Consider the following 22,085-nt stretch of genomic DNA (forward strand, 5'->3'; position numbering starts at 1 on the left):
ACAACCTTGATGGCAGAAAGTGAGGAGGAATTAAAGAACCTTTTAATGAGGGTGAAAGAGGAGAGCGCAAAATATGGTCTGAAGCTCAACATCAAAAATACGAAGATCATGGCCACTGGGCCCATCACCTCCTGGCAAATAGAAGGGGAAGAAATGGAGGCAGTGATTTTACTTTCTTGGGCTCCATGATCACTGCAGATGGGGACAGCAGTCACGAAATTAAAATACCCCTGCTTCTTGGGAGAAAGGCGATGACAAACCTAGACAGCATCTTAAAAAGCAGAGACATCACCTTGCCAACACAGGTCCGTATAGTTAAAGCCATGGTTTTCCCAGTAGTGATGTATGGAAGTGAGAGCTGGACCATAAAAGAAGGCTGATCGCCAAAGAATTTATGCTTTTGAATTATGGTGTTGGAGGAGACTCTTGAGAGTCCCATGGACTGCAAGAAGATCAAACCTACCCATTCTGAAGGAAATCAGCCCTGAGTGCTCACTAGAAGGACAGATAGTGAAGCTGAGGCTCAAGTACTTTTGGAAAAGACCCTGATGTTGGGAAAGATGGAGGGCACAAGGAGGGGACGACAGAGGACGAGATGGCTGGACAGTGTTCTCGAAGCTACCAGCATGAGTTTGACCAAACTGCAGGAGGCAGTGGAAGACAGGAGTGCCTGGCGTGGTCTGGTCCATGGGGTCACGAAGAGTCGGACACGACTAAACAACAACAACAAGGTACACTGCGTATACTCAAAGGCAGCTCCGTTCCTCAGGGTGACTCTTCGCGCCCCAGCCCTGAAATGACGCTGAAAACGGTGCTCCTGGGGTTCAATTTAAGCCCCAGTATCTCGGAGCCAATAGCTCCCCCTGCTTCTCCAGGCCGGCCCGCTAAGGCTTCTCCCAACTGCCTCGCTGGGCGCGCAGCGGCCTCCTCCTCCTCTTCCCTCCCGTCACGTAAGCGGCAGCGGGTCACGTGCCTGGAGCCGGCAGCGGCGCGAGGGGGGGCGGAGGCAGAAAGCCCGGCCTTGTGTCGCTCGGACGTGCTCGCGCCATGCTGCTGCCGTTGCCGTTGCCGCTCCCCGGCGGCCGTTCCCCGCCGAGGCCGGCCTCGCTCCCGCCCCTCCTCGCCCTCCTCCTGCTCGCCCTGCTGCCGGGCCCCGCGCGGCCCATCTCCTTCCAGTTGCCGGGCAAGGCCCGCAAATGCCTGCGCGAGGAGATCCACCGAGACATGCTCGTCACCGGCGAGTACGAGGTCGTCGCTCCGCCGGGCTCGTCGAGCGGCCCGTCCGCCAACCTCAAGGTGCAGAGGGGAAGCGGGGGCTTCGCGCGGGAGGGACACCGGGAGGCTGACCCAGAATAGACAGGCAGCGCCCCCACCCCCCGCCCGTGTTATTCACAGCGCGCCGTGAGAGGGCGGGGAGCCGCGGGCGGAGGCGTTGCGTAGGCCTCGGGGCGCTACCGGCGGCTCTGCTGCCTTCCAGGCCCTTCCCTTGTAAGGACACGTCAGCTTTGCGCGGCTCTCCTGATAAGGCCGAAAGGCGGAAGGCGGAACTAGGCCTCAGCTCCGAGCCCTCCTCTGCTCTCTTGAGGAAACACTCTTCCGTGCTTCGTACCCACGACAGCTCTTTTAACTTCCCATGTCTTCCCCACCCCCGCCCTCGCAGAGTTTTGCCCTCCTTAGTACAAGTTACAGGTAGGTAGCCGTGTTGGTCTGCCATAGTCGAAACAAAATAAAATAAAATTTCTTCCAGTAGTCTCTAAGGTGCTAGTTCCTCCTTAGTACAGTAGTCCTTTGCTTTTGAGCATGCAGCCCATAGTCAGAGGGGGCTGTTGCATCCTCAGAATAAGAAGTGGACTGAAGAACTCCATCCCAAGTTTCAAGAGGAGGAAAGCATTCCCACCCGCCACCATGAAACAGAAAACAAAGAGAGTGGTTGTTAGGCTGCCAGGTGATGGAAAGATGAATTCCAGTGATGAAATGGTGCAACAGTTTGTAGTTTTCATGACAGCAGTGATGCTACCAAGACAGGTGTATCCCCATGCTGTGAAAAGTCAGGGCTCTGTGACACGCTGTTCAATATTCCCCAGGCGCCAGGTCCGTTTTGCTATTGGGGCGAGTCCAATGTGGTGGAGATTTCTTGCCAGGTTGGCAACTGGCATCTCCATCGAGCCTGCTGATTCAGGCGCAGCAAAAGACACGTCTTGTGCTTCTGCACTGCTGCGTGAATCATGGACCCCTTGCTGGGCATCTTAGTCCTCCATTGTCACATCAAGGAAAGTAAGTGCAGGGCTGAGTAGAGATATATCTGACTGTCCCACAGCTTTTCCACAGGCCACACAAATGGAACTCACTGACCACAATTAAAAAAACCTCTGCCTTAGTACATAGTTAATACCATTTCCACTGTGTATGTTTCTCCTCACATACTGGGACAAGTAAATTGTAAGAGTAAGCTATAGTCAAGCAGTGTAGTTGAGATCATAGAATTGTACCATTCAAAGGTACCTTGAGGGTTATCTAGTCCTACCTGCTGGCAAATAGACGTTCTGTTGTGGTGGCCACAACTTAGGCTTAAGGTGCCATTTAGCGCCTAGCTTCTATATCTGAGTTTCTAACACTGCTGTGACATTCTGATATTAGATTTTGCAGCTGCTTTTGAATATAAGAGCAGAACAATTTGTTACAAAGCATATGGAGCAGCCCCATTTTGAGCAATCATCCTGGTACTAATAGAGTTAAACTTGGCCCATGTTCAGTTATTGGTACGTTGTGTGTTCCCATAGGGTTAGATAGTAGCCAATAATGTAGGGCCCTTGAAATATGGCTGTTGGTTTTCAGCAGCAACCCCAGGTTATTTCTTGTGTTGATCTGTCCTAATTGACCAAGAAAAGGATTTTGCTTTGGTCTTGGATACCACGCAGTATGACCAGTCTGGGGAAGAATAATTGCAACTACTAGAGTGACGTGTCAGTTTTGGGATACACGGTCTGTTACATGCAACAGAGACTGCATTCCTAACCACCCTTCCTCTGGAATAAATCACACTGAAGTTGTGGGACTTATTTATGTCTGAGTCAGCATGCATAAAACAAGCAGAAAGGCCTGTGGCCCAGGTTTCTGTATATTAGTGGTGGGTAGATTTCATGCTGGCAGGATCTCCTTTGCTTTATTACTAGAATACTAACAGCCACCAACCAAAGCCAGGTGCAAAATAGTGGCTAAAGAGGCAATGTGCTTTTGAAATAAATGAAGAGGATGTAACCCTGGAATTTGTTTTCGTTCCACAGCTTTCCTGTCACACAAAAAACCATTATTGGTTTCTAATATTCCCTTCCTTCATCATAGTAGTGTAATTTAGAGAAAATTAGGGACAGGTTGGCGTAATGGTTAGACTATGACCTGGGAGACCAGGGTTCGAATCCCCATTCAGACATGAAGCTCAGTGGATAACCTTGAGCCAATCACCATCTCTTAGCCTAACCTACCTCACAGGGTTGTTGTGAGGATGAAATGGGGAGGAGAACCATGTATACCACCTTGAGCTTGGAAGATAAAGGTGGTATATAAATGTAATAAATAAATACGTGTCGGAAGGCACCCTGAAGGTGATCTCACCCAGCCCCTGTTCAGTGCAGGTTCTGTTACATAAGGTGTAACTACAGCATCCCTGACAGATAGCTCTCCACCCTCTGTTTAACTATCCCAGTGAAAGAGAGCCCATCTGAGGTAGTCTGTTCCCTTTTATAACAACAACAGCTAGTTTTATAACAACAGCTAGTCCAGCATCGTTATCTCACAGTGACTGACCAGATGCCTGTGAGAAACCTGCAAGCTAGACTCGAACACAACAGCACTCTACTCACCCATGATTCCCAGCAACTGATATTCAGAGGCATAATGCCTCTGACAGTAGAGGTAAAACATGGCCAACCATGGCTTGTAGTTGTTGTTAGCCTTGTTTCCCATGAATTTGTCTAATACAGTACTCTTTTAAAGCTCTTAGTGTGTGGAAGTTAGCTGAAATTTGCTTCCATGGAATTTTCACCTATTCCTTTTAATCCTGCCCTGTGAAGCAACAGAGAAGAAAAGTATTCTTCATCTTTTCATGACAGCCCTTCAATATATTTAAAGACCATCATCACATTCCTCCTCCCTCCCTTTCCATCTTCTCTAGGCTAAACACCCCCTAGTTTTTCAACCGTTCATCATAAGACTTGGTTTCCGGGTTCCTCACCATCCTCTTTTGGACAAATGCTTCCTGCTGTGGAAGTTCTTAAGCTGTCAGAAAGATTCTGGGAATTAAAATGTATTTTTAAAAATTAGTTGTATCTCTTGTAAAAAGGCACTTGCTTCATAGGTGGGTGGATTCTGCCCCCCTGCCCCAGTTCTGATGTTAGTTTTATACAAGTACTTTTTACACCATGTTGTCTGGTGTCCATTTGCCCCCGTTCCTCTCTCTGTGTGTATGCTTTCCTTCGTGAGATTTAGAAACAAAAAATTGTAAACATATAAAAATTAAACAGCCTGCTTATGAAAGTACCGTATTTTTCGTCCTATAGGGCGCACCGGCCCATAGGACACACCTCGTTTTTTGGGGGGGAAATGAATTTAAAAAAATTATTTCCCCCCCCCCAGCCACGGCTGCAGCCCCAAGCCTTGTGCACACCTGCCCGAAGCACGGGGCGCCCTCCGGAGGGCTCCCTGTGCTTCGGGCTGCAGGCTGCAGCCCCAAGCCTCGCGTGCCTGGCGGGAGGTGCTGCTGGGCACGCAAGGCTTGCGGACACCCGCCCGAAGCACGGGGAGCCCTCCGGAGGGCGCCCTGGGCTTCGGGCTGCAGGCTGCTGCCCGCAAGCCTTGTGAGCCCATGGGAACTCCCGCCGGGCTTGCAAGGCTTACGGATAGCTTTGTGAAGCCTGGAGAGCTAGAGGCATCGGTGCACACCGACCCCTCTCACTCTCCAGGCTTCAGCGAAAGCCTGCCTTCGCCCCATAGGACGCACACACATTTCCCCTTCATTTTTTGGAGGGGAAAAAGTGTGTCCTATGGGGCGAAAAATACGGTACATTTTTCAGAAGTGCAGCACTACACATGTACTTGCGGGTTGGGTGGGTGGGAGTTGGATGCTACTACACAATGGCTGCTTTCACCCATAAATGCTACAAAGCATGAATTGTCCTGTAAATTAGCAAATCAGCCATGACTTGTTTCTCCAAAGCTTGGTTTGTTTTCCAACTATTCTTTCCTTGAGGCTCTGTAGCTTGGAGTGGGGTTGGCAAACAATTAATGGTGAAGCAAAGCTGTTGGGTTTAGACATAATATAGACCAAAATATAGTTAGAATCATAGAATTGTAGAGTTGGAAGGGACCCCAAGGGCCATCGAGTGCAATGCCCTGCAATGCAGAAATTTTGCCCACAGTCTGTCCTGGGTAGGCTCGAACCACAATCCATCTGGTTAACAGCCACACACACACACCCATTGTGCCAAAGGAGTTGAAACACGCCATGTTTCATAAGACAAACCATGGCTTCACATAGTTTATGGCTAGCAAACAAACCACCATGAATACACTGGACTGGGTTCAGACATCAAAACAAACCACAATTTGACTAAACAAACCATCACTTAGCATTAATTACCTAAAACTTCTGTTAATGATGCCTGTGTTTCACCCCCACCCAAATACTCATTATCCAGGAGTGGTCTAGCATGCTGGTCAATGAAGTCTTAACTTAGTTTGAGATTGTACATTAAGCATTCCTTCCCCCAGAAGGCCACACTGATGTAATAGGGTGTTATATGCCAGCAGCCTTTGTTGGGTCCTGACTTTGGCAATTGATGTAATAACTACAGAACAAATATCCTCTGCTCCAGGCATGTAAAGATCTTCTCTGAGGCCTGGGGTGGGAGTCTTGTTAGAATAAAGTTATAAATTCAAGCAAAAAAGCAGTTGGTCTCTGGTGGGGACCCCCACCTTGCCCTTCAAGGCCTGGGGCAAGTGTACCTGGCTGCCCCTACGTCTGCATGGGCCTGCTCTGCTCATCCAGAATAAAAAGTTTTAAAGTCTGGGTTTTTTTGGCCAGCTGCTCACATTAGCACCTTAACTTGTCAGGCTAGACAAGTTATTAATGATCACACATTAGTTTATTTTCCAGAGACAAAATTCTGCTTGAAGACCTTAGTCTCAGATCAGCTGCTGACTGGGATTTATCATTTGCAGTTAACAGTGATTCTTTGTCATGCCATTTTCACGTGTTTTAATGGCTCATCACTGTGGTGCTTGCTCTCTGATCATGACATCCCATAATTAACAGTTAGGCTTTCCGTTCTGGAAGAATGTACCCAATGTGCTAGCTGGTTACGTAGTGGAGGTTCTTTAATGGCTCTCATCCTACTTGATCTCAGTCTCGTGTGGGTGCTTATTGTTCAGGCTGGCAGTATGGGGAGAAAAGCTGTGTTTGTGAAGGATGATGATGTTACTGTGCATAATGCCAGAGTATTGTGGTGGAACATTCCCCCCTCCCTGAATGGCTGCTCCCCCACAATTGTGTAGGCTGACTTTTAAGCAGTTTGCCCATACTAGGTATACTTAGGGCAACGTGCCTGGCAGTATGTAGGCAACTATCTTGTTGTGCCAGATGAAGAGAAAAGTAGAGCTTTTTGGACGTGGCCCATCTAATGGTGGAAAGGAACTAGTTTGTGTGTGCATGCACCAGTCACTTCTTTATGGAAGAACCATGTTTAAGGAGAAGCTATTACTGCAGTAAACAAGGCCTCACATGGCTTTTAACATGCTCTCATGGGGCCTTTAAAGCTTGCTTTATTTTATGTTTGCTCCTTTGGCAGTGGGGGAGCATACAAATGTGCTGTCTCCTAGAGCTATTAGTTACGCAATTATAAATTATGCAATTATTGTCTGGTCACTGTAAACCCAAAACTTGTCCTACTCAGAGCTGCTGATAATGTATGTTTTGTAAAGTGAATGAGTTCATCCCTCCCCCCCCCCCATTCCCACATCATCTTCTGGCTTTTGTTTTTAGTGGATGGTTTTATGGGAATGTCTTCAACTTAACATGCCAGAGGCTAATAATGGAGACAGTATAAATGAATTTGAAATTAAAATTTTAGCAAAAATCTCTTCACCTACGGTGGGGGCAAGGAAAGCACAGAAGTCAATTGCCCAAGTATTCTAGGAAGATCTTTGTCTTCTCTTCCTCCCCCTCCCATAAAATTTAACATAGAACTTGGATGTTAACTACTTTGCCTCTCTTATTTTTCGTATTTCCTACAGATTACTGACTCAGCTGGGCATATTCTCTATGTCAAGGAGGATGCAACCAAGGGCAAATTTGCTTTCACCACGGAGGATTACGACATGTTTGAAGCCTGCTTTGAGAGCAAGCTCCCTGTGGGTAAGTGTGCTAGTCCCTGTTTGGTGCTCCTGGTATGCCTCTTCTCTACTTTCTCAACTATCTCTTGTACGATCCATTTAAAAGGGTAATGTTGAGCAAGGGCCAGGGGTATCTGCTTTGCCAAGTGTTTTGAGGTCTTCTGGACTGAGAGAGAACATTTAATCCCAAGGGAGTCAGTTCCTAAAATTACTAATGAATGCCAGTTGTTGCATTCCTTCCCAGAAGTGTTTGCATTTGAGCAGTGCTGAAATCACAATTGCCCACCCAAAGGAAATTTTATAATCCAGAATGAGACACAAGAAAAACAGGATCATAGAAGAGGACTGGTTGGCTATGACAGAAGTCTTATGAGTCTCTTCATGAAAGAAGTGCTTTGCTGTCTTCCACAGCAGATAGAGATGTGCAGTTACTGGAATTTTATTTAGGAGAGGGCCCAAATTCTCCACACTGTAGCCTATACACACCTGACATTGAGAGGGCACGGGCACAACCAACTGTTCCCAGCCAGTAAACAGAGAGGGGAAAGGAAGAAACACAGACACTGCAGTTGATTCTCCTTTCTGCTTCAGGTAGAAATTAACACCATTGTTCCCTATTCATATGAGACATCCATGAGGGATTCCACCATCTGTACACTGAATTTTCTGTACAAGAGGCAAGGGAGTACTAAATTTGGTCTTTATCATTCCCTCACTTAGCTAATACTCTTTCTGTGCTGTGTGGTTCCTCAAAGCCAGTGTTAAGTCTTATTGTTCCCTACTCTATTAGTCCATGCACCCCTGCTTGTTCACTTTCCACTTCTTGGAGATGGAACTCAGTCTCTTCATTAATCAGTTGCTAGCATCTCTAAACCAGCCAGAAACCCTTTTCTTGTAGAGACGTGGCACTTAGTTATAATGACCGAGGGCCCGTTGCATTGGTATATTCTATCACAAGAGGAAGAAGGGGAAGTGTGCAGGACGTTGATTATGTACCCAGATCTTGAGGGCAATTGCTTAACAAGTCTTAGAGCTGACATTTCCTTTGGGAGTGACGCATTTGCCCCTCTTCCTCATGAAGATTTGGGTTGAAGTTTAGGGCAAATAGTCCACAACACCTCCAGGCATATTTAATGCTGCTTCTCAACACAAATGGACAGTGGTCATCTTGTTGAGGTTCAAGGGAGCTTCCTGCTTCCACTGTCACTGTTGGAACTTCTAGGTCATATATATGTCTTCTGTGCTATGAGCCCATGATGTACTTAGGTGGGACAGTCTCAATGTTCTGAATCTCAGAGATTTATTTGTTAATTTTATGCCCTTCCGTTCCACAAGTTAGCAGTAATACAAGTGCAACAAAATATTAAAAATACAGTCAAACAGCATTAAAAGTTTTTCAAAAACACTTAAAAACAAGCAGGTGAATCAAAAGACTTGTTAAAACCAACTAACAACATACTTACCAGTGAGCATATGTGTTATGGTCTTTCTAAATGTAAAAATACCTCTGGTCTACCAACGGAGGTCTATACTAGAAAAACTATGTTGGAGTGAAATTCACTACTGTTTTTAGGGGAAGAGTATATTCCTTGGCCAAAGTTGTATGCTTTCTGAGAACAGAATAATATAGGTGTGGGATTTTATTAGAATACTTTTTAAATACGTTAATCTGATTACATGGGTGACGTAAATGTAACAGCATCATAAATGGGAGATAGACCTAAGTAGGCTCTTTAGTGCTATTCAGTAGCATCAGCAAAATCGTGTGTAAGGCTCCTAAAGTGGAGCCTCATGACTAAACTCTAGGCTTTAAATTTAATATATTTATTAAATGATTCAAGAGTAAAGACAATCAGAGATGGTAGGTTGCATTAAAAATAAAAGATTAGCAAAATACCCTGTATTGACAAGGAAGGATCCCAGGACACTATTCTGAGCAGTGTCCATCAAAGGCAGATGGGGACAAAGCAGCTATGAGTTCTGTTGAGGGGCCCTGAGAATACAAAAATTTAGTCAGGTTTGTCAGATTCTACCTGTATGCATGAATGGTGTTGTTTAGCCTACCAAGGAAGGTTTTAAGAGGTGTAAATTTGAAGAAATATTTCTTTTCCCTCCCTCCCAGACACACTGTGTGGAAACATGCAAAACTTTAGTTATGTGATTGCTAGCTTTGGGGGTTATGCCTTAATAGTTTATTGTGCAGAAAAAGGGGAAGAGGTTGTTACAGACTGTTTTTGCCTTTTGAAGGATGTTGAATTGTCTGTGTCCCAAGATAACTAACGGCAGCATCCTGTTCATCTCAAACCTTGGTAGTTCCTATTACCAGCACAATGCACTGTAGTAGAGTGCCCCTAAACAAATAATCTCTATACTTCTTTGTATTATTAGATTATTGGCATTAAGAAGTTTAGACATGTTTTCTGCAGAGTAGCTGAGGACCCTGTGGCGGTCAATGGCTGTAGGGCTTTAGCTGCCTTGAGAAGGCAGAGCTGCAACATTTGGGCGGTTGGGCCAGGTGAGGCCTGAGCAACTGTGATTTCTCAAGCACTTGGCCACAAAAATGAGGAAGAGGAAGCGAAAGGCACAGCTTTTTGCGCAGGGACCCCAGTAGAGGGAAGAGCTGCCTTGCAAGACTCAGGGAGATCCCCATTGTGAGTGCTAAATTGTTATCCCAGAGCTCTTCCCTTGCGTCACACATTCTGCTTTGGGGGCAGCACAGTTGCGCTTGTGTAATTCTATGCTTGTAACAATAAAATAATAATAAAATTATTATTTATATTCCACATATCTGACTGGGTTGCCCCAGCTACTCTGCTTCTTGTATTGTATGTGGAAGCTTGGAATATATTGCATGTGTTACTCACTTGCCTTATTGTTATTTTGTATCCTCCACACCAGAATGACTTTTAATGATCTACTATGTAAAAATTAATTCTCCATAAGTATTACTATTTTTTTTTACAACAAGCACATGTTGAAAGTCTAACCTGGAACATTCCTTTCATTCTCTTGTTCACCCTTTATTTATTTATCTATTTATTTTGCTGTTAAAAGTGGAAGACTTTGTTAAAAAGGTCCTTCCCACAGGACCCATAACCAGAAATTGTTTTCTAACCAACAAACCTTAAGTGACTTTTTTGAATGAGAGTCAGACATACTTCATAACATTGTGCAACCAAAACAGTCTTAATTTTATTATGAGCTTAGATTTAGTCCAATTCTCTAAGCAGATACTGTACTGAGACTAGATGTTTCTGGATTCTTGGTTCTGATCTGAGGAACAACTTTGCAACTAAAAGTGCATGATCTGTAGGTTGCCTTGTTAATAGTTATCCCTATTGATTTTTATATGGTTCATCAGTTCCAGACTGTTAAGCATTTGGCTAGAATGTTGTACAAACTATTTTTCATATAAAACCTGCATTAGCAGTGATTCCTGCATTTCAGGAGATTGGACTAGATTATCCTTGGGAGGTCCCTTCCAACTCTACAGTTGTGTGATTCTATGGTTCTAAGGGAGATTGTAGAATCTACAGTTGTGTGGTTTGTTTTTAAGGGAGATTGTTTTAAGTTTTAAGGGAGACTAGAATGTGTAATAGTGGCATGGAAAACACTTTATCTTCTAAAGTCGAAGTGACCATTTGGTTTTTTATTACACGTTCCAGCCTGTCAAGTATATTTTACTTGCTTATTCTCACTTTTATCATGAACATTTTTCCCCCTAAGCAAAGAATATATATCATCACTTGGATTTTTTTTAGTCAGTGTGGTATTGATTTCTGTATTTTCTCTACCTTTGAAGTCATTTGGGGTGCTTTGTCATTTCTCTTATTTAAAACATTTGTATGATGCACATCCGACATGAGTTCTAAGCACTTTTAATTTATTATCCTGACAATTCTTACTTTCATGTTACAAGTTAGGCATATAGTCCATATGCTGTTCTTCCTGTCTTCCTGTCATCTCAGTGTAAGGACCCAAAGCTTTACCAGGGTTTCTGTAAGTTATGGACATTCCTCATAATCCTGTGCATTTTTATTCACAAGTCCATGCTGAGTTCACTTATGTCACTGAAATTAGTATTTTTCAAATTCACTGTGTAAACTAGTTTCCATGGCTATAGCAGAAATTCAAAGCCTGCATAAAAACTGGAAACAATGATTCTTGTGCCATGTGTAGCAGGGGACTGCCTGGCTCATTTACCATTATGAAAACTACATATATTTATGGCATCTTGGAAGTTGTCAGGAGCAGCACCATGGAAAGTACTTGTGTTTCTATCCAGTGAAGAGGAGCATTTCTCTTCCCTACCCCCACGTTGCGTTTCATATACTGTGCTGTGCTGCCACCTACCTGTGAATTAGGACACTGAAATAAGTCTATCTTCGTTGGCAGAATCATAGAAGAAGGGTGGGTATATAAAAATATAAGAAATGCCCGCTGGATTAGGCCAGTAGTCCATCTAGCCCAGCCTCCTGCTCTCACTCTGGCCAACCAGGTGCCTGTGGCAAACCTGCAAGCAGGATTTAAGCCCCAAAGTACTCTCTCCTCCTGTGGGAACCAGCAGTTGCCCACTGGCTGCATGAAGTTGGCAGATAGGATCCAGAAACTGCTGGTGACCATTCTTTAAAGGTACTGCAACAATGCCAACACCTGGTCCCTTCCCTGTTTCATGGAGGAGGTGGGACCACAGCCTAATGTATCTGATCCCAGTAGTAGAACAGTGTTAGAAACTCAGGTGTATAAGCTATCTCCAAATGGCAGCTTAAACCCAGGTTACAGCTGCCACAGCAGAATGTCTAGGCACCATTTTCCCCCCAGTGGGATTTTGTCTTATTCTTATTATTTCATTTCTATACTGCTTCATATTTTAAAGGGGGGGAAATCTCAAAGCAAAGCGGTTTACAACACATCAAAATATCAAATAAAACAATCCTGAATAAAACAAATTCAAGCTTCAAGGAAAATATTTCAGGTCCTTCTCTAAGTGACATTTTGCTTTCCCCATATTTATTTACCTGCTTAGTTTTATATAGTTGTCCCATAGCAGAAGTTAGGGTTACCATATTTCAAAAATTGAAAATCCCGATGGAAAATTTGTTGAGCAAAATTGCAAAGAAATTGGATGTTTTTGAGCTATTTCTGAGGGAAATCTGCAAAAGGACACTGCCGATTTCCCCAGACATTTCGCCAGTTTCTGCTCAGACACTGCTCTCGGCTGCAGTGTTCCGGGAAATTCAAGGCATATGTCCGGGACATTCAAGGCATATGGCAAACCCTACAGAAGTACTCTAGGAGGCCAATGTGGTGTAGTGGTTAGAGTGTTGGACTAGGACCTGGGAGATCAGGGTTCAAATCTCTACCCAGTCATTAAGCTCCCCAGGTGACCTTGAGCCAGTCACAGCCTCTTAGCCCACCTCACAGGGTTGTTGTAGGGATTAACTGAGGAGAGAAATGAACCATGAACTCCTTGGAGAAAGAGGTTGGGATATAAATGCAATAAACAAGTTTTTCTGCTTACCCGCTTACGAAAGCTGGAAGGGAAAGCCAGATGGAGATGTAAGTTGCCAACCTGGCATCCAGAGATCTCCACGTGGTCACAATCGGACCTGCACCAGTTGCAAAATGGGTCTGGTGTCTGGCTAATTTCTAACATGGTAGTAGAGGTGCATGTACTAGCTAGGGGTCTTTGGTGGATAGGGAGTTTGGTTAGCTAGCTTTTTTTTTTTAAGTCTGGGGAAGGCAGGCTGTTTGCATATGTTGCAAAACAGGGGATAGTTCCTTAATTTTTTTTAAATGGGGGAGGAGGAGAACAACCTCATACTATTTTCTCCACAGTGTTTTCATTGCCTGTCATGCTGAATGCAAACACCAGAATGACAAACTGATTGGCTAGATCATGGGCTCTTTATTATGTCCTGAGCTTGTTTTAAGATATCTGTTACCTTAAGTAATGCTGTGTCTGACATAACATGACCCAATTGATACTGTGCCATACTTCTTCCATTTGGCATAACTACAGTTTCGTAACCCCACTTAAAATCCTTTAATCCCATGCCCTTAAAAGTAATGGGTCAAAAAACAGCTGATCTGGGATTGGCAGATTAACAAAGAAAGAGAATTACTTCAAAGTAGAAATAGTAAGAAGCAATTATCCCCTTCGTCCAAAATAGCCAGATTTAAAAAGTGTATTCAAAACATTTCTCTTTTCTGACCAAGCTGACAAATGCAGCTTTCTTACGCATGCATATTCAGGAAGCAAGTCCCAATATTATCAGTGGGTCTTACTCCCAGGTAAGTGTTTATAGGAATGTGAGTAAGACCCATAAACTGGGGTGACTGATTTTGAAGTAAACATGCAGAGGGGTTGTTCACAGCATAGCTCTGAACTTAAGGCAGATGGTCATATTCTTTCTTCCCTCCTTCAATCTGGTCTACCTTGCTAGGTCCAGAACCTATTATCAGTGATGAGAACATAATTATCTAGGAACAGAGAGCCTGAGGGGGAAAATGCATGCAGTTCTACCTCCCTTTTTTTCTTAAGAGATAAATAGTTGTGCTTTGGGTCACTGCAGTTTAAGAAGGATATCAGCAAACTGGAATGTATCCAGAGGAGGATGGCAAAGATGAAGAGGGGCCTGGAGATAAAGTCCTCTTTGGGAAGGTTGAAGGACTAGGGTATGTTTAGCCTTGAGAAGAGATAAGTAAGAAGGATTGTGCCATTCAGATACTTGAGGAGGGCTATCACATTGTTCAGTGTTTCTCAAACTTTCTTCTCTGGGCCACACTTTCTGAATATAAATTTGCTCACACCACACTGAATTTTTTTATTGATAAGAAATACATCGGGAAACAAAAAGAAACAACTCCTAGCAGTGCTTGATTTATAACACAGGACACAACTATTTTGTAATTGCCATCCTCTCCTGCCACACCAGTGTAGCGCACTACACCCTTTGAGTACCACTGACATAGAGGATGGAGCAAATCTGTTTGGTGGTGTCCTAGAGATCAGACTCCAAAGCAAGTAGCTAAAATATAAAGTATTCTGTCTAAACATTAGGAAGAACTTCTAAACAGTATAAACTGCTACCATTATCATCGTAATATAGTAGACTTGTAAGTTGCTTAATACACAGAGGTTTCCAAACAAATTGAAACATACTTAAAAACAAAAACAAAAATACATTGTAATGTTAACGCATTCAGAAAGAAACGTGCATTTCATGAAAAATATACACAAAAACACACCCACCCACCCAATAACAGCTGCCAGAAGCTTTGGCAGCGCACAAACAACTGTCACAGCATCATCTTCATAATCTATCAAATGTCTGAGGAAAAAATGTATTTTATTACCTGGTACCAAAACTATGTCGGTAGAGGCACCAAGTGGACCTCACTGGGGAGAGCTTTCAGCAGTGGAATAAACTGCTTGAGAGGAAGGTGGGCTTTCCTTAGTTAGAAACTGTTGAGGTAATAGTAGTAGTGGATTTCCTGCATTGGCAGGGGTTGAACTGGATTATCAAGGGGTAAATTGCAGAGGGAAGACCCTCTAGACCAGACCTGGTTGCTTGGGAACTATTTATACTCACTAGATAACCAGGTTTGTGGCAGTTTTAAAGTTTGGGGTTGGGGAGGAATAATTTGAATAAGGAGAAGGGAGGTAAGAAGGAGGGCAGGGGTCAATCAGGTATTATAGCAGTGCCACAAGGGTTGTTTCTGATTTTCCATTCCACAGTGGTTTTATATTTGGCTAGGTGAACTTTAACTTAAGAAAAATCTGGTCATTGTGTTACTATTTTTCATCTGTTCAGTCTAATACACCACTTCAGGTTTATACTCGCTTTTCTCTTTGGCTGGAATTAGCACTTGGTTCTTACCAGCTTGTCTAGCTCTAAACTGATCCCATGTTTCCTTATTGCTAGAGAGTGGAACGAAGACCAGGAAATCAGAGTGCCTGGTGTTTTGCACGCTCCACATGCTTCATTGCAGCTTGTTCTCATTACTTCTCAGAGTTCCTACCTTAGCCAATGCTATCTGTAGATTTTTCTGTGATTTTGGGCATAGTTGGGCTGCCTCTTTAGCTGTTCTGAGGCTTGTACAGGAGGAGAGCCGCAAATCCCTCCCTGCTGTGTATTGGGGGGCGGGTGGCTGGGAATTTCCTGGCAGCCTGAGCACTTCATACAATGAATCCTTTCATTGCAGTTCCAGGAACAGGGCGGATGCCAGACCAGTTCGTGACCTTGAACATGAAGCATGGAGTAGAAGCAAAGAACTACGAGGAGGTACATCTCTGCTTTTGCTGCCTGTGCCTCTTGATTCTCTTCCTGACACTCACGTGACAACTGTATGTGGCCTTGAGGCTCACAGTTCTATGCTGATTTCCCAGTCTCCCTGATTCCTAGGGCTTCCCTGAGTAAAGCGCTCATCTAGAACAGTTTTTTTGAAGTTGCTAAACACATTTTAGTTAGGAATCTGCTGCTTGGCAAGGAATTTATCAACTATGAAGCTGAATTTATTCGGAAAACAGGATAGCTAGCATTTTTTCGCCCAGAGTGGCCAGCCAGATGTCTACAGCAGGCCTGCAAGCAGGACCCAAGTTGAACAGAACTCCCTCAGCTTGCAGTTTCAAACAACTAGCATTCAGAAAAATACTGCCCCTAACACTGCTGACATTGCATGAAGCTACCTTGTGCTTTGTTGGACTACGGATCCATCTAGCCAAGTATTTATGGCTCTCTTAAAAGCTCAGAAAAGGTCTTTCTAGGGATGCCAGGGATTGAAACTTCAGTCTTGTGCATGCAAAGGGTAATGCATAATTCAGTAGTAGTGCATTTTCTTTGCACGCAGAGGGTCTTGAATCGGTATCTCCAGTTAAAAGGATCTCTGGCAGGAAGTACTAGCAAAGACTCCTGCCTGAGATCTTGGAGACCTGATACAGGACTATATGGATCAGTACTATCCGACTGGATAAGACAGTTTCATTTGATGCAATCCAGATGAAAGTAACTCTCATATGTTCAGAGTAGTAAGGTATGACCTTTCCCTTTTTATACTGCTTTTTGATGGCCATGGACCCTTTTCTTAAATTTCACTTCTTTTCCTGCACAGACTGGGATAGGAGCATGATAGCAGTCTAAAATAAACATTTCATGGTTGCTTTATTCACACTTTTCCCCAATGTAGAAAGAGATTATCTTATTGCAGGGAGAAATTTTTTGTTTCATATATAGCTTTTACAGCTGATTGGGTGCATTCATGGATAGGTCTATCAATGGCTAATAACATATGGCCACTAAATAAAGTTTCCCATCTTCAGAGGCAGTATACTGGGATAGACAGTGGCAGGGAAGGGCCATTGCTCTCATGCCTTGTTGACATGCTTTGTTAAGAGAGTCAAAACAGAAACCTATATAGTTTTTGTTGTTGGAGACTAAAGGTGCTTCTGAATGCTATTTTCCCTTATATTGGTATACTTAAATGGGAATGAGGGGGCACTTAATAAAATAAATTATGAGTGCAGAGGTCTGGTACTGTGCTGATTTGGGGGTCCTTTTGGACTAGCAGAAAACAGCAGGAGAATCGGTGCAATCCTTATGCGTGGATTGCATATGTCAGGAGTACAGATTCTTTTTACAGCCATGTAATCCTAAAAACATGTCCTTAATGAGAGAAGATGTTGGCTTAACAGACGATTGGAGTCCAGTAGGCACCTGCGACAAGGTATACGGGCGAGAGGGCAGAGGCTAGTAGCTGATAGCTGACCTCATGAATTGAGGTACTTTTCAGGATATTGAGTTTTGTGGAAAAACTGTTCCCAGCTTTTCAGTATTTTTCTCTTGTTAAACACAGCATTATTTTTTTTCTTTCTTTCTTCATCCTTGCTTATGAAAAACCAAACCCAAACAAAAAAGTGACAGAACTTGTAAAGTTCTCCTGAAACTGTCAGATTCTGCTTGGTAGAGTTATGGCCATGTAGCTTCCTAAGCCTTGATTTTATCATTCAGAACTAAAACATGAGAGGATTATTTAATCCAGTAATTTAGCTACCGGTAAATTATGAAAAGCTGCTGTTTGCTGTCTCTCAAGGTTTGATTGCCCCCTTGTGGCCTTGCAATGAACAGCCACCATTGTAGTAAATCTACTGTCCTATTGTTTGTTTTGTTACAGGGGTGAGTGACCTCGATGTCATTTCTCTACCTGGCCCACTGCCCTCTCAGGCTCTACCCCTCTCCTCACCTCCACCCACTCCTCCTGTGCCCTGCTGCTGTGATGAACTGTCACTGCCCAGCTGCACTGCAGCTACATTAAACCCCTTGCAGTTTGAACTTGCGGAAATGTTAAACCCATTACTGTATTCGGATATAGCTCCTCCAACTATGCTGCTCTTCCCAAATAGCTTTTCTGGCCGCATGAGACTTGTTTTCTGTGCTACAGATGAATATGCTTATTAATTTAATTTTTTTAAAGATTATTTAAACGTTAATTTAAAAGTGCCTAGAGGCCACCAAGCTGAACTAGAAAAAAGGATACAGTGCACCCGCTGCTATTGTTCATAGGTCAGAAAAATCAGGACAACGTAGAACAAATTATTTTTTAAATAATTGACAAAGGAGGGAAGTACGGATACATTGCCCTTCTCCATAAATGGTTATTATAGGCAATGGAGGGAAATGAAACAGGAAATCACTGCTTCCCTTGCTTGTGAATCATTCTAGTGCCTTTACTCTCATTGGCCAGACATCAGAGGGTGGGATCAGGTTTACTAAACCTTTGGTAGCATATTTCCTGAACAGGGATGTATGGTGCAACTTGGAGAAATATGTAAGCAAAAAAGTTAAAAGAGATGTCCTTCCCATGCTTATTCAAAAGTAAGTCCAGCTGTGTGCAGTGGAGGTTACTTGGGCAAATGTGTTTAAGGTAAGCCTCGGAGACTGACTTTGCTACATTTTGAAAAACAATAACATAAAATAAAAAATACAGAACAGTGGCCTTCAACATTCTCAAAGCCAGGCACCATCATTAATCCACATCTGTAACACAGAATGCTCTCTATTTTTTTACCATGTATGTCCATTTTTCTTCTTTCACAGTGTTGTAGTGGCAAAGGAGGCTAGGTCAATGTGTTCCCTACTTCTGTTGTAGCAACAAAAAAGTGGATTCTTAAATTAGGGGTTATACCCAGGCCCATGTGGGAGGCACAGGGGCAGCCAGGTACACTTGCCCTGGGGGAGGCCTAAGAGGGCCAGGGGGCCCTGACGGGCCGCTGTCATGCCAAGACCGACCTGGGCCTAAGACAAGCTCTGCATGGGCCTGGTGATACCAGATTACTCTTAGGCTGCAGTCCTGTACCCATTTAGCTGGGAGTAAAGCACTGCAGTGGCTCCCTATATGCTCCTAGGCTCAATTCAAAGTGCTGGTGATGGTTTACAAAGCTTGGGGTCCAGATACCTGCAGGAGCTCCTCATTCAATGCAAGCCAATTCAGTCCTTAAGATTGGTAGGGTAGGGTCTGTTCACTGCCCCCCGCCAGGGTTTAGATTAAAAGGATGTATAGATGGGCCTTCTCTGTAGTAGGTCCCCTACTCTGGAATAATGGTGCTTAGCGATGCAACTGTCCCACATTGTGAGGTTTCAAATGCTGATTGAAAACATCTTTATTTGCCCGGGCTTTTGTAGTTTGATAAGTAAGAGGTGTACTCCTCATCAGCAATGCATGCATATCTGTTCTTAATTAATCTACAAAATTTATTAAATGTTTCTTGTGCTGTCCATGTGGAGCAGCAAAATGAGAATCCTCTCACCAAACATTTTGTGCTCCTCTGAAATACCTCCTCTTGAAATTTGTCAAAAAGTGTAGTGTAAAATGCAAGCCAAATTGACACTTGCACCACAGAGAATGCAAACGAAAGAACTGAAAACACTAGGGTAGACATCCATATTTGCTATAGGGAGAGGCTACCATCTTGTTATAAGGTTGCCTTTGCACATGTATCTCCCCTCCTGGGAAATGCAAATATGGAAGTCTAATTATAGATGGGGGGGGTGTTCAGTATTTATTTATTTGTTTGTTTGTTTGTTTGTTTGTTTAATAACATTTATATACTGCTTGATTGTTTTAAAACAAGAAACTATCAAAGTGGCTTTGTCACTGGAAAATTTCCTAACATCTCTAAGAAATTAAGGATATTGGAGATTCTGTTGGCTGAAAAACTATGGCTTTGTTGACCTCAAAAATCTGCTGTGAAGGCTTCCAGATTGCTATTTTAGGTTACCCAGGAGGGGAGATGCATGCCAAGGCACTGAAAAGGAGGCAATTGAACAAGAAGACAAACAGCAGATGAGGATGTCTAGTCAAGGCTCTCCTTCCGCCCTCCCTATTCTTTCATTTGCTTTCTCTGTGGTGCAAGTGGTTAGTTAGTTTGGTTTTGATTTTGTCGCTAGAGACTATGCCACAGACATGACTGTTTGCATCAGGACTCTCTTTTCAAGTGATGGGAACACAATCTTATTCTGGCTGTGATTTTCAGTCTCTGTCTCTCTTTTTCACAGATTGCTAAAGTAGAGAAGCTGAAGCCACTGGAGCTGGAGCTGCGACGCCTGGAGGATCTTTCAGAGTCTATTGTCAATGACTTTGCTTACATGAAGAAGCGGGAAGAGGAGATGCGGGACACCAATGGTACGTACTCCAACTCAGGGAGTACTATTGTTGTTATGTTTCTCTCACTAATGCATATGGTTGGAGATAATGTTGCCATGATGCTTATTTGATACCTGCTTTATAGTGTAGACAAGGCTGTCTGATGCATCATCTATCAACTTATAAACATACTGTTAAGATCACTGGAATGTTTCACCACCATAACTGTTATGCTGCTATGCCCATAAGCCCCCTTTCCACCAAATCTACTAGAGTCATGGCACTCCCTTCTCTTTACACTCACTTGGGATTCTGTTACTTTCTTGTTATCATCTGCAGCCAGGACTGTTCTTATCTGGCCCCAAGAAAGTTCGAATTCTCTGTGCAAAATATAATGGGCAAAATTATATTTTGTACTTATTTGTATAAACAACTTCAGTGTGTATTTAACTCTGATTAGCTTTTATAGAATTTTGACTCCCCCCCCCTTCCAGTGGGAAGTGTGATACAGAAATAGAGGTATAGGCAAGAGGTTGGCAGCAGAGGTATAAAAATTCTATGGTGAAGGAATTCATGTGTGGCAGACAGGCTCCATCTGTGAACACCAAAGCCTTTCTCAAGAACCCCTGTATAATAATAGTAATAGAAATGGTAATAATTTCCGCCTGCACAATTTTCAAATTTAAGTAGCCATGAGAGAGGATCTTGAGTTGCACTTTTTTTTAACTGAATGAAAGCTGAGCCTTTTTTGGATCCACTTGGCCCACAGTTCAAAGAGCTTATCTTTCTGGTACTTAGTTTTATATGAATGCTTCAGATGAAAAGATACTAGGTGGTTTGTGGGGTTGAAGGCATTGGAGGGCTGGCTTAGGATTCTTGCCATTTGTTCTGAGTAACAAGCTTTTTGTTTTTTGTTTTTCTCGTTTCAGAATCTACCAACATTCGGGTACTATACTTCAGCATTTTTTCGATGTTCTGCCTCATTGGACTGGCTACCTGGCAGGTCTTCTATCTGCGTCGTTTCTTCAAGGCCAAGAAGCTGATTGAATAGGGGCAGTTTCCCCTCTTTTAAACCCCAGCAGAACAACAGAGACCCAACTATGGCTGTTTAGAGCCACCTCAGGGTTGACCTGCCAAACAGAGCTTTTTCTGCAATGGCTCCCCAGGGGGAGGGAGGGAAATGCTGGTATAGAACACGGTCAGGATGCTTCTGAACTATTATTGGATAGACATGGAAGACGGTGGGAGTTGTGATTTTGGGGACTCTTGGACAGGGATGAAATAAAACTGTCATGACAGCTGTGGTTGGCTCTTACGCTGTCTTTTTCTCTCCCTTACAAATGAGGTCAGGTGACCTCTTCCTGTATGTCACCAGATTGATCCTCTAAGCCACTTGAATACATGCAATTTGTTAAACTTTCAGCATTCTATCTCTTACCACAGAGTTTTGAGAGGGAGCCACTCGGAGTCAACCATCCCAGAAGCAGATCTTGTTGCAAATTGATCAGTAGCTACACTTTTGAAGTAGAGAAGGAACTGCCGGTGGCATTTGTCTGTCAGAATATTTGATATTTTTATGTGTAGAAGCAGGAAGGACAGTTGGAAAATAACAGAGCTGTGTTGTTTAAATTACAGAAGAAAGGCTTTATCTACAAATGCTCTTGTTTTCATCCTATCCCATTCTCTGAAGTCATTGCTTCCCTTGTTCTAAAATGATACAGTTCTTGAAAGCACCTTGGATACTGTGAAAAGCCATTTTTAATGGTAAGAGGCACCAGCTTGATGCATACTTGAATACACAGTTGGGTTAATCCTTAGGGGAGGGGGATAGGTCTCTTCTCCCTCACCCTCATGGGCGATATAAAACCCTGTCTTCTACCAAAGATAGAAGTTGGGGCAATCTTAGACCTGCATTTTAATGAACTTGGAAGTTATATCCAGATGCTTATAACCCACCATATAACCCTGGGGAGTCTGCCAGGGTTAATTACCCCCATATCAACCCTGAATTACTGGCACGGCTGGGGACCGTTCGTGTGGGAGGCAGCCGTTTCCCA

At 43.5% G+C, this 22,085-nt stretch overlaps 1 protein-coding gene across 1 annotated transcript; it reads left to right on the forward strand.

Moving 5' to 3' along the window:
• The first annotated feature begins 998 nt into the window (after positions 1–998).
• Positions 999–21,329, forward strand: TMED10 (transmembrane p24 trafficking protein 10). Its single transcript, XM_081174441.1, has 5 exons — positions 999–1,296; positions 7,288–7,408; positions 15,595–15,674; positions 19,941–20,067; positions 20,958–21,329. The coding sequence occupies exons 1-5, from the start codon at positions 1,048–1,050 to the stop codon at positions 21,077–21,079; spliced, it is 699 nt and encodes a 232-aa protein (XP_081030567.1). The 5' UTR covers positions 999–1,047; the 3' UTR covers positions 21,080–21,329.
• Positions 21,330–22,085: the final 756 nt, after the last annotated feature.

The sequence above is a fragment of the Podarcis bocagei genome (genome assembly GCF_964188305.1).
Source record: "Podarcis bocagei genome assembly, chromosome: 1".
Taxonomy (NCBI): Eukaryota; Metazoa; Chordata; class Lepidosauria; order Squamata; family Lacertidae; genus Podarcis; species Podarcis bocagei.

Bases quoted from the DNA above. Each gene is read 5' to 3' on its own strand.
- TMED10 (XM_081174441.1), top strand. From the start codon at position 1,048: ATGCTGCTGCCGTTGCCGTTGCCGCTCCCCGGCGGCCGTTCCCCGCCG. The intron at 1,297-7,287 runs GTGCAGAGGGGA...TATTTCCTACAG, and splicing joins GCCCGTCCGCCAACCTCAAG to ATTACTGACTCAGCTGGGCA. The intron at 7,409-15,594 runs GTAAGTGTGCTA...CTTTCATTGCAG, and splicing joins TGAGAGCAAGCTCCCTGTGG to TTCCAGGAACAGGGCGGATG.